Raw genomic sequence first — 13425 nt, 5'->3', positions numbered from 1 at the left:
CGCAGACACACACACACACACACCACCCTCACACAGACACACACACACACACACACACACACACCACCCTCACACAGACACACACACACACACACACACCACCCTCACACAGACACACACACACATACACACACCACCCTCACACAGACACACACACACACCATCCTCACATCCACACAGACCCTGAGGACGTAAGCTCTAATTATCGAGCGCCGTCCCCACCCCCCCGCCCCCCCCGCCCTGATCAATTTCTCTCTGTGCTGTGATTAATTCCCCCTCAGACTCCTCTCCTCAAACACCCATCCCATCAGCGACAGCACTGTGTGTGTGTGTCCGTGTATGTATATATATGTGTGCACTTATGGGTTTTTGTGTGTGTGTGTGTGTGTGTGTGTGTGTGTGTGTGTGAGTGTGTGTGTGTGTGTGTGTGAGTGTGTACATTCCCCCCAGCTCTGCCCTGTGAGCCCCTGCAGGGAGCATTAGCGCTGGGCTAACTGAGGGCCTGGCTGGGCTAACTGAGGGCCTGGCTGGGCTAACTGAGGGCCTGGCTGGGCTAACTGAGGGCCTGGCTGGGCTAACTGAGGGCCTGTCTGGGCTGTGGTCCAGTAATGAGCGATTAGCCACAGAGCTGTGTGAGGGATTCCACCCCCACACTGGGGCCATCTTACACAGCTGTGCCGTCAGTGTGGGGGGACTCAAACCCTCTCTCCCGTCAGTGTGGGGGGGACTCAAACCCTCTCTCCCGTCAGCATGGGGGGGACTCAAACCCTCTCTCCCGTCAGTGTGGGGGGACTCAAACCCTCTCTCCCGTCAGTGTGGGGGGACTCAAACCCTCTCTCCCGTCAGTGTGGGGGGACTCAAACCCTCTCTCCCGTCAGTGTGGGGGGACTCAAACCCTCTCTCCCGTCAGTGTGGGGGGACTCAAACCCTCTCTCCCGTCAGTGTGGGGGGACTCAAACCCTCTCTCCCGTCAGTGTGGGGGGACTCAAACCCTCTCTCCCGTCAGTGTGGGGGGACTCAAACCCTCTCTCCCGTCAGTGTGGGGGGACTCAAACCCTCTCTCCCGTCAGTGTGGGGGGGACTCAAACCCTCTCTCCCGTCAGTGTGGGGGGGACTCAAACCCTCTCTCCCGTCAGTGTGGGGGGACTCAAACCCTCTCTCCCGTCAGTGTGGGGGGACTCAAACCCTCTCTCCCATCAGTGTGGGGGGACTCAAACCCTCTCTCCCGTCAGCATGAGGGGACTCAAACACTCTTGGGACATACAGCATGTTTTGATAGCTTTAGGCTGTCAATGAATCAAATCAAAATGTGTCTGTATGACGCTAACTACCAGACCAGTAGGCTAGAAGTTGTCCACCATTTCCATGAAGCTGGTTCGTGCCAAAACTTCACCAACCAATCACTGAGCAGTTCTGAGGTGTTGATTTTAAAACTATCGCGCAGGTATACTCGCAGGAATGCTAATAGGTTAGTGGGTCTGAAGCCAGATTGATTGAATTAACTGTGAAGTCCTTTGAGTCCATCACAGAAAACAATTATCAGTCTAAAGGTGTGCAGTCTGTAGAACAGGTAAGCTGGTGGAGAGGTGTGCAGTCTGTAGAACAGGTAAGCTGGTGGAGAGGTGTGCAGTCTGTAGAACAGGTAGGCTGGTGGAGAGGTGTGCAGTCTGTAGAACAGGTAAGCTGGTGGAGAGGTGTGCAGTCTGTAGAACAGGTAGGCTGGTGGAGAGGTGTGCAGTCTGTAGAACAGGTAAGCTGGTGGAGAGGTGTGCAGTCTGTAGAACAGGTAAGCTAAGAGGTGTGCAGTCTGTAGACACATTACTGAACAGGTAAGGTGGACAGGTGTGATGATGTCATGCAGATAGAGCTCACTGACGTTTCTCTGTCCTACAGACGAGGTGAAGATGGAGGGGGTGGGCCAGACCACTCAGCTAAGAGCGGGGGAGCTCATCATCATCGTGGTGGTGCTGATCATGTGGGCAGGTGAGAGACAGACTGTACCAACTCCTGGATCCCCCAACATTCCCTGGCACAGTTAACAACAAACATGGGAACACACACACACAAACACACATGCACAGGCACACACACACACACACACACACAAACACACACAAACTCTCTCACTCACACTTACACAAACACAAATGGACACACACACACACACACACACATGCACAGGCACACACACATCAGCACAAACACACACACAGGCACACACACACATCAGCGCAAACACACACAAATGCACACACACACATACACACTCTCATACACACACATACACACACACTCCCATACACACACACACATATACACACACACGAACACACACTCTCATACACACACATGCACACACACTCCCATACACACACACACACACACAAATGCACACACACACACAAACACACTCTCATACACACACATGCACACACACTCCCATACACACACACACACACACACAAATGCACACACACACACAAACACACTCTCATACACACACATGCAGACACACTCACATACACACTCACACACACACACACACAAACTCTCTCACTCACACTTACACAAACACAAATGGACACACACACATGAACACACTCTCATACAAACACATGCAGACACACTCCGATACACACTCACACACACACACACACACAAACTCTCTCACTCACACTTACACAAACACAAATGCACACACACACATGAACACACTCTCATACACACACATGCACACACACTCCCATACACACTCACACACACACACACACACACAAACACACAAACTCTCTCACTCACACTTACACAAACACAAATGGACACACACACATGAACACACTCTCATACACACACATGCAGACACACTCCGATACACACTCACACACACACACACACACACAAACTCTCTCACTCACACTTACACAAACACAAATGGACACACACACATGAACACACTCTCATACACACACATGCACACACACTCCCATACACACTCACACACACACACACACAAACTCTCTCACTCACACTTACACAAACACAAATGGACACACACACATGAACACACTCTCATACACACACATGCACACACACTCCCATACACACTCTCTCACACACACACACACACAAACACACAAACTCTCTCACTCACACTTACACAAACACAAATGGACACACACACATGAACACACTCTCATACACACACATGCACACACACTCCCATACACACTCACTCACACACACACACACACACACACAAACTCTCTCACTCACACTTACACAAACACAAATGGACACACACACATGAACACACTCTCATACACACACATGCACACACACTCCCATACACACTCTCACACACACACACACACACAAACACACAAACTCTCTCACTCACACTTACACAAACACAAATGGACACACACAGGAACACAGGATCGCACGCACACATTCAGGAGCAATTACCCCACAGGGAGAAAGTCTGGGGGTTAATTGAGTTATTACCCCATAGGAAGAGATTCTGGGGTAATTGAGTTATTACCCTACAGGAAGAGAGTCTGGGGCAATAGTTATTACCCCATAGGAAGAGGACTGGGGTTAATAGAATAGAGTTATTACCCCACAGGAGCTTTCTGCTCTCTTGACAGATTGACTTCACAATTTCACTTCTAGGCACCAAACAATAAATCACCGAGACTAGGTATATAATCAATTTACAGAGAGCAAATAATTGAGCCGTTCCATGTGTGTTTGTGCGTGTGTATGTATGTGTGTGTGTGTGTGTGTGTGTATGTGTCTGTGTGTCTGTGTGTGTGTGTGTGTGTGTGTGTATATGTGTGTCTGTGTGTGTGTGTGTGTGTGTGTATATGTGTGTGTGTGTGTGTGTGTGTGTGTGTGTGTGTGTATATGTGTGTGTGTGTGCGTGTGTGTGTGTGTGTGTCTGTGTGTGTGTATATGTGTGTGTGTGTGTGTGTGTGTGTGTATGTGTATGTGTGTTTGTGCGTGTGTATGTATGTGTGTGTGTGTGTGTGTGTGTGTGTGTGTGTCTGTGTGTGTGTCTGTGTGTGTGTATATGTGTGTGTGTGTGTGTGTGTGTGTGTATGTGTATGTGTGTTTGTGCGTGTGTATGTATGTGTGTGTGTGTGTGTGTGTTTGTGTGTGTGTCCTCCCATTAAGCCGGTTTTAAGCGCAGCAGTTGTTGAGATGGAGGTCATGGTCATCACACACTCAAATGAGTCTCTTCAGCTGGCTACACACTGACAAGAAAACAGAGCTTAACTCATTCTGACAGGTGGAAAATCTGCAATACGCGCACTGTAAATGATCTTTAATACATTTTAATACAGAGTCAAAGGTAAGTAAAATAATACAGTACATAAACCGGGTACCAGACTAGTGGGTCAGATCATTTCATCTGCAATAATTTAACCCTTTAGAAACCAATAAAATAATTGTAGATTATAGACAATTAGAGAACAAACAGCTATTTTCACAAATATTCAGAACAAAATGACTCCCTATTATGACTGTTAGTTATATAGGAGCAGGAGACATTTTTAAAATGACAGTCTGAGTATCAAACAAATGTCACCCTGATCTGACGGCCAATTCACCGTCTGTATGGTTTATTTAATGTTCATAATTTTCTTTTTGTTTAAACAGGTTTTGCTTTATGGAAAAATGAATTCCATAAGGACTTTGTTTCGCACCCCATCCTTCTCAAAGTCTTATTTACTCTCACATGTTTAATACTGACGCCACGGCTATATTCTGCACAAACAACATGATAAACTAAACTTCTGCTCTAGGAAAGCCAGCTAATGCTTCCCACTCCAACGTACCCACAGGAGCCAGCGTTGCCCACTGAAGATAATATTTCTATTTATGTTTCCACACATAATTCAGGATATTCAGCTGCATTTGCTGTGATACAGATATGCACATGGTTTAGATGAGCTCTTCTTTATTAAAAGATCATACTTTTTATATATATATATATATATAAATATATGCCACTGGAGGCATATGGAAGGCAGATTAATTTGCTGTATAATTAATGCCTCTCAGAACATTAGTCCCAAAGTGCCGATATTACAGTCAGAGATGGGCTGTAATTCTGCCTGTAATTGGGACTGACTGTGGTTCTCCAGGTACCAGAGTGCCCCCTACAGACCAGGAGCAGAGCTGCTGAAGTGGGCTCACATCAGGGACTATTCTACACACATCAGGGACTATTCCACACACATCAGGGACTATTCCACACACATCAGGGACTATTCTACACACATCAGGGACTATTCTACACACACCAGAGACTATTCTACACACATGAGGGACTATTCTACACACATCAGGGACTATTCTACACACACCAGAGACTATTCTACACACATGAGGGACTATTCTACACACATCAGGGACTATTCTACACACAGCAGGGACTATTCTACACACATCAGGGACTATTCTACACACATCAGGGACTATTCCACACACATCAGGGACTATTCTACACACATCAGGGACTATTCTACACACATCAGGGACTACTCCACAAACATCAGGGACTATTCTACACACATCAGGGACTATTCTACACACACCAGAGACTATTCCACACACATCAGGGACTATTTTACACACATCAGGGACTATTCTACACACATCAGGGACTATTCTACACAAATCAGGGACTATTCTACACACAGCAGGGACTATTCTACACACATCAGGGACTATTCTACACACATCAGGGACTATTCCACACACATCAGGGACTATTCTACACACATCAGGGACTATTCTACACACATCAGGGACTACTCCACAAACATCAGGGACTATTCTACACACATCAGGGACTATTCTACACACACCAGAGACTATTCTACACACACTTCAGGGACTATTCTACACACATCAGGGACTATTCCACACACATCAGGGACTATTCCACACACATCAGGGACTATTCTACACACATCAGGGAGTATTCTACACACATCAGGGACTATTCCACACACATCAGGGACTATTTTACACACATCAGGGACTATTCTACACACATCAGGGACTATTCTACACACACCAGGGACTATTCTACACACATCAGGGACTATTCTACACACATCAGGGACTATTCTACACACATCAGGGACTACTCCACACACTGCAGCTGACACAGCACTGCTGGGGACCCAGAGACTATTTACACTCTACAGGATACACACAGCACTACAGGAGAGCCAGTGACCATGTTACACCCTACAGGATACACACTACCATGTTTCATACATTTTATTTCTTAAATTTATGTTCTCTCCCTCCCCCTCTCACTCTCTCTCTCCCTCTCTCCCCCTCTCTCCCCCTCTCACTCTCTCTCTCCCTTTCTCCCCCTCTCTCAGGCGTGATCGCGCTGTTCTGTCGTCAGTATGACATCATCAAAGATAACGAGCCCAACAACAATAAGGACAAGGCCAAGACCTCGTCAGAGTGCAGTACCCCAGAGCACCCGACGGGGGGGCTACTGCGCAGCAAGGTATAATCCCCCCCGCCCCGCCCTGCCCTGCCCCGCCCCACAGCCTACAGCCCCGGGCAGGTGAATCGCCCCGGCAACCGGCACGTCCAGACACCTCCAGCACCCGAACGGCTGCCTGCTGCTGCACCTTTACTCACCACCTACACCCTAACCTACACCCTAACCCCCAACCTAACCTACACCCTCACCTACACCCTAACTTACACCCTAAACCCCACCCTCACCTACACCCTAACCCCCACCCTAACCCACCACCTACACCCTAACCTGCACCCCAATCCCCACCCTAACCTACACCCACAACCCACACCCTAACCTACACCCCAACCCCCACCCTCACCTACACCCCAACCCCCACCCTCACCTACACCCAGCCCACACACCCAACCCACCACCTACACCCTAACCTGCACCCCAATCCCCACCCTAACCTACACCCACAACCCACACCCTAACCTACACCCCAACCCCCACCCTCACCTACACCCCAACCCCCACCCTCACCTACACCCAGCCCACACACCCAACCCACCACCTACACCCTAACCTGCACCCCAATCCCCACCCTAACCTACACCCACAACCCACACCCTAACCTACACCCCAACCCCCACCCACACCCCAACCCCCACCCTCACCTACACCCAGCCCACACACCCAACCCACCACCTACACCCTAACTTACACCCCAACCCCCACCCTCACCTACACCCAGCCCACACACCCAACCCACCACCTACACCCTAACTTACACCCCAACCCCCACCCTCACCTACACCCTAATCCCCAACCTAACCTACACCCCAGCCCACACACCCCACCCAAACGGCTGCCTGCTGCTACACCTTCAAACTGCTGCCTCCACCACCTGCTGCCTGTTTAAGTTTAACACCCATCACTGGGACTTGCAGTAGAAAAACATAACAGTACATTAATGGCATTTTGGAAGACGCTGTTGTCCAGAGTGACATACAGTTGATTAGACTAAGCAGGAGACAATCCTCCCCTGGAGCAATGCGGGGTTAAGGGCCTTGCTCAAGGGTCCAACGGCTGGGCGGACCTTATTGTGGCTACACCGGGAATTGAACCACCGACCTTGTGGGTCCCAGTCATGAACCTTAACCACTACGCTACAGGCTGCCCTGAAGCACAGCACTCGTTACTGAAAAGGGCTTTGAACCCATAGCCTACTGAGTTACCTATGCAATAGAACACTGAAATACAAAACCTCTGCTCCCTGCATCCTACTTCTGCCCTGAGATGGTTGCCATGACACTTTATTGTGAAAACAGGGTCACCCCACCAATCACAAAGTACATTGATAACAACCAGTTTAACAAAGTCAGTGGTGATTGGTGGATAGGGCTCCAGAAAGGAGAGTTTCCGTGTCGGTTTTCTTCTACTGGTGACTACCAATTTATTCTGTGATTCCTCTCAGGTGAAATCAGATCTGTCCAGATTCTCTCACAATCGTTGCTTTGGGCCTTGCAGTGAGTGTCTGAAGGAGATACTGAATATATCCACTCTATACACTGCAAAAACCAAACAAAAAGCCAGTCTCAGCAAGTGCATGTTTGTGTTATTTAGCCTTATCCTTTTTTATTTACTTTTCTGCTGAATATGACAAACCTATTGCAAATGAGGTGAGATACTTGGACTCATTTCAAGATTTTCCAGTAACTTAAAACAAGCTAATTAAGACAACTTGAGAGATATAAGATATTAACTCTTATTAAAAGACTAAAATGCTTTTGTTGACTTTTGTTGAAGTATAGATTTAAAGAAGACACACACACACACACACACACACACACACAGGATGCTCTGCTTTAGCCTGGCTGGTACCATGTCCATCGCAGAAACGGTCGGTGTGTTTGAGATTTGGCAGCAGTTCGTCCTGCTTACAGCGTTGTTTTTTGTTTGTTTGTTTGTTTTTGTTTGTTTGTTTGTTTGTTTTCCAGTTCCCCAAGAACAGCAGGAAGCCGTCTGTGAACATCATCGAGGTGTGACTCCGCCCATTCCCGAATCTCGCGTCGGAGAAACGTTGACGAGACGAAAACGGAACAAAGATTAAACTCGATTAAGCCCAGGCTCCCTTCTGCTGCTGCAACCGCTGCACGGCATTCTGGGAAGAGCCGGGGATTGTGGGAAAGGCCTCCCTGCCCGCCCTTTTGATGGCGGGACAGGCGTTTTTGACGGGGAGGTTCTCCGGGGTGGAGGGGTCCCCGGGGCGGATCGGACCAGGCTGGAGCGCAGGCCTGCGGGGGGACCTCCCGGCAGAGAGACCACGGGCGCATTTTGGGGTCCCCCCCTCCCCCTGTCGTCCACACTGAGGAGTTTTTGGGGAAACCAGGACAAAGCCATGCACTACGGGGGGGGGCAGGTCTGCAGATAACAGGACCCTTTACCTCAACCTCACACCACGTTACCGCTAAACGCTCAGACCCTCAAACACCTCTCCCTCTCTTTCTCTCTCTCTGTCTCCCTCCTTCTCCCTCTCTCTCCTTCTCTCTCCCTCCTTCCCACTCTCCCTCTGTCTTCCGCCTTCCCCCTCTCTCTATTGCTCCCTCTCTCTCCCCCTCCTGTTCTCTGTCTCCCTGTTTCTCTCTATCTGTCTATCGCTCCCTTTCTCTCCCTCATCCCCCTCTCTCTATCGCTCCCTCTATCTGTTTTTCTCTCTCTGTCTATCGCTCCCTCTCTCTCTATCGCTCCTCTCTCTCTCCCCCTCCTGTTCTCTGTCTCCCTGTTTCTCTCTCTGTCTATCGCTCCCTCTCTCTCTATCGCTCCTCTCTCTCTCCCTCTCTCTCTCTCTATCGCCCCTCTCTCTCTCCCTCTCTCACTCTATCGCTTGCTCACACACGTTTTCACACCTTCTGCCTTCCCTCTTCATCTCCCTGGTTAAGATAAATTAATCTGAATTATTATGTTTTGCTGAGTGTGATTTGCAGACTGGTTTGGAGGGGCTCGGTGACGCCCCTCCTTGGGCCTCCAGGACCTGTCCAGAGGGGTACGGGGTCTAATCCCAAACCAGCGAATCAGGCCGGTCATTAACCGACACATTTAAAAATTCTCACCGTTTGTTTCCACGGCGACACCCACGGTGTGCGTCGACCAACCAACCGGCCCAAACTACTCGGAACATCGAGAGACTTCGCCGTCTGAGAAGCACAGGACTGGAAACTGGAGACGGCGAACACCAGACGACGCGAATATCGCCGGTCCTCCTGCGCTCCGTACTCTCATTACCGCCATTAGCCGTCGTTAGCTTCGTTAGCGCTATCAGACTGATGTCTTTCAGACGGCTAACCGCTGGGTTTTTTTTAGGGGTGCGTTTAGGAACAAACCTACCGAAAGGTGCCTCTCTTTCTCCGGGTACGCTTTGAGCATCTCCCCCATCCGTCTCCCTGTACCCCTGGCCCCGCCATGCCACGCCCAGGTCACGCAGGGGAAAGCCTGGCTCTGTGGAATGGAGAGCGGTGGACTGTTTTTTGGGGTTTTTTTGAGGGGGTGGAGAGTTGGTGATGTCCTGATTGACCACTAGCAATAAGTCCCCGGGGCGGGGCGGGGCGGGGTGGGGCGGGGTGGGGCAGGGACACCCGGGCGGACCTCTGGGGTGCGGGGGCCATGAGAGCGTCAGACCCAGCCACGTGAAAGACTCTGACCGGGTACTGACCCGGTACTGACCCGGTTCAGACCCGGCTCTGACCCGGCATGCTCACTCATTCTGCCCAACCCGCTTTCCTCCGAAAGAACAGGACTGAAGCAGCAGGGCCAGCTGTTAATTACCCTGTGCTAACGAGCTTATTATTTAATTAATTAATGTACGTGCAACCTCCTCTATCTTTGTGTTGGTATCACGTGTGTGATGGCAGCAAGGGCTTCTGTATAGTGATTTCATTTTTTTAAAGAAACACACACACACACACACACACACGTACACACACACACACACACACACACACACACACACACACACGTACACACACACACACACACACACACACACACACATGTCCAGAGACATTGTAACACCTGTGAGGTCAGGTCTGAGGTGGGCGGGGCTTGAGTGGGCGTGTCACCGTGTGGACCCTCCCATCACCCTCTCTGAGTGACAGTTGGTCACAGCCCAGGAATGTGTGGTTTTCAGTGTTTTGTAAAATTGCCTTAAACTTGTTGATTTGTCGAACCCGTGCGTGGGCAAGAAACCACACGGCTCTACCTTTTAACGCCCTTTTTATTCTTTTCAAGATCCTGAGGATACTTTTCATTTTGTCGTTCGCTGTATTAGAAGGGCGCTGTCATGAAAAAAAAATTGTTTGCTTGGTCTTAAGATTTTGTATGTATCAAAACACAGAGGCGTGTTATAGTGGGTATGTTTAAAAACACAGAAGCGTGTTATAGTGGGTATGTTTAAAAACACAGAAGCGTGTTATATTGGGTATGTTTAAAAACACAGAAGCGTGTTATAGTGGGTATGTTTAAAAACACAGAAGCGTGTTATAGTGGGTATGTTTAAAAACACAGAAGCGTGTTATAGTGGGTATGTTTAAAAACACAGAAGTGTGTTATAGTGGGTATGTTTAAAAACACAGAAGCGTGTTATAGTGGGTGACACGCAGGTCTGGGACATAAAGCCAAAGTGCGGAGAGATATTGGTTTTTCAGATGTTTGTTTGGTGAGCCTGAGTTCATTTCGAAGCTGTTTATTGGTTGGGCTCTTCTCTGAAACTGCAATTTCTCCCTGATTTGGTGTTTTTAACTCACAGAAAGAAAAAAAAACTCTTCTATTCTTTTATGTTGTATATATTTACAAATTATGGAATATGTTCAGTAGTGTGAGAAGTAGTGAGGAGTTTATTTGTTAGCTTGAGTCGTAATCTTACAAATCTGTTTGAGCATAACGGATCCTTCTGGTCCAAAACACGGTCGAAAGCTCCCGCCCCCCCCCCCCCCCCCCCCCCCCCCACCGACCGCCCGTGGTCCTGACTGGTGAAGCACAGCCAAAAATGAAATAACAGCCATAAAGACGCTTAACGCCTAACACAGGGATTTTTATAAGCCAGTGCAGGCAAAAAAGAAAAGATAATGCTGCTTCATTTTCACAATTGATAGTGTTTAGTTTTCGCTTTCGTTCTTTGGGTTTTTATATTTAAAGCAGAAACTTTGGTGGATCTTTAAAGATCCAGTTTATTTCCCCCCCCCCCCCAAAGATGGGGGCACAGAGCTGGACTGAGCTGCGGGGCTCGTAGGGAGGGCATCGGCAGGAGTGACTGATCTTTAAAACCGCTAACGGAACCGGAACCGTAGTATAGCTAATCAAACCTTTTTTTTTTTTGTGATCAAATGTTTCTCCTTTTTCAGAAAAAGTTTTCACACAGAACATTTAACTTTCTCTCATGAAACAAAAACTGCCAGGCTTCTAATTTTGTATAATTAGCTCCATGAATCTGAGTGATCGATGTTTTCGTATAGATCATTTGGAGCGGGCCATTTACCCAATGAGACCAGGGCAGAGAGTACAGTGGCATCCATGTTTCTGCAAGCAGCCAGCCAACCAGCCAATCATCCTTTACTGTTTAGAGCCAACCAGCCAATCATCCTTTACTGTTTAGAGCCAACCAGCCAATCATCCTTTACTGTTTAGAGCCAACCAGCCAATCATCCTTTACTGTTTAGCAGCCATGTCCATGTTTGTACAACATGGTGTGATTCAACCTCACATGTGTGGTTATAGCCCAATTAACCCCCACTTCCCCTCCTTACCCAGCATGCATCTCTCCTCAGCTTTAGGCAGCAGGTGGACTGTGGAATGTACAATGGAGCCTAGAGGGAAGGAGGGAGAGGAGGAGGGATGGAGGGGAGGGAGAGTGAGAGATGGAGAGGTAGAGAAAGGGAGAGAGTGCAAGAGGGTAGGAGAGAGGGAGAGTAGGAGAGAGAGGAAGAGTGAGAGGGTAGGAGAGGGGGAGAGTGAGAGAGGGTAGGGGAGAGAGAAAGAGAGAGAATGAGGGAGGGAGAGTGAGAGATGGTAGGAGGGAGGGGGAGAGAGAGAGGGAGAGGGTAGGAGAAAGGAAGAGAGAGAGGGTAGGAAAAAGGAAGAGAGAGAGGGAGGGAGAGGGAGAGAGGGTAGGAGAGGGAGAGGGAGAGCGGGAGGGAGAGTGAGAGAGGGAGAGAGGGAAGGAGAGAGAGATGGAGAGAGGGAGAGGATAGAAGAAAGGGACAGTGAGAGAGAGAGATGGAGATAGGGAGGGAGAGAGATGGAGAGAGGGAGAGGGTAGGAGAAAGGGACAGTGAGAGAGAGAGACAGAGAGGGTGAGGGAGAGAGGGAGGGAGAGAGATGGAGAAAGGGAGAGGGTAGGAGAAAGGGACAGTGAGAGAGAGAGAGGAGAGAGATGGAGAGAGGGAGAGGGTAGGAGAGAGAGAGAGAGAGAGAGAGAGAGAGAGAGAGAGAGAGAGAGATAGGGAGGGAGGGAGAGGGATGGAGAGGTTTAGAGTAAGTGTGAGACAGAGGGGGAGACTCTTGATTGATGTGCAGTCTCTACACAGGGTCCAGTGATGAGTGCTCTTGGCCTGCGGTTTGGCTGCCTCGCCCAAAAAAACCCATTAACACCCACCCCCACCCCCACCCCTCGCCCCGCACACCCCGGCCCGGTCGATGCCAGCCCCTGGGTAAATAAGGAGAGATCAGCGCCGCTCGCCCGGGATGTTTTCTTCATAGCCGCGGCCATGACTCCTGCCGTCGCGCGTAAATCCATCAGACCGCGCGCGCCGCGTTCGTTTATTCACCGCCGTTCCCATGGAAACGCAGACGCCAGAGGCGCGCGATGAGTTACCGTCCCTTTCAGCCTCGCAGAGAGAGAGAGAGAGAGCTTCAGAACCGCGCTGCTTCAC

General features: G+C 49.3%; 1 protein-coding gene across 1 annotated transcript in view; it reads left to right on the top strand.

The window, feature by feature from the left end:
* Positions 1 to 9074, top strand: part of fndc5a (fibronectin type III domain containing 5a) — a 53060-nt gene extending 43986 nt beyond the window's left edge. The window contains exons 4-6 of the mRNA XM_061263016.1: positions 1894 to 1983; positions 6405 to 6538; positions 8500 to 9074. Coding sequence (XP_061119000.1) covers positions 1894 to 1983; positions 6405 to 6538; positions 8500 to 8547 — 272 coding nt within the window. The 3' untranslated portion in view covers positions 8548 to 9074. The remainder of the gene's footprint in view (positions 1 to 1893; positions 1984 to 6404; positions 6539 to 8499) is intronic.
* The last annotated feature ends 4351 nt before the right edge of the window (positions 9075 to 13425 follow it).

This window comes from Conger conger, chromosome 1, assembly GCF_963514075.1.
Source record: "Conger conger chromosome 1, fConCon1.1, whole genome shotgun sequence".
Lineage (NCBI taxonomy): Eukaryota > Metazoa > Chordata > Actinopteri > Anguilliformes > Congridae > Conger > Conger conger.
This window is presented reverse-complemented; position numbering and strand designations above follow the sequence as displayed.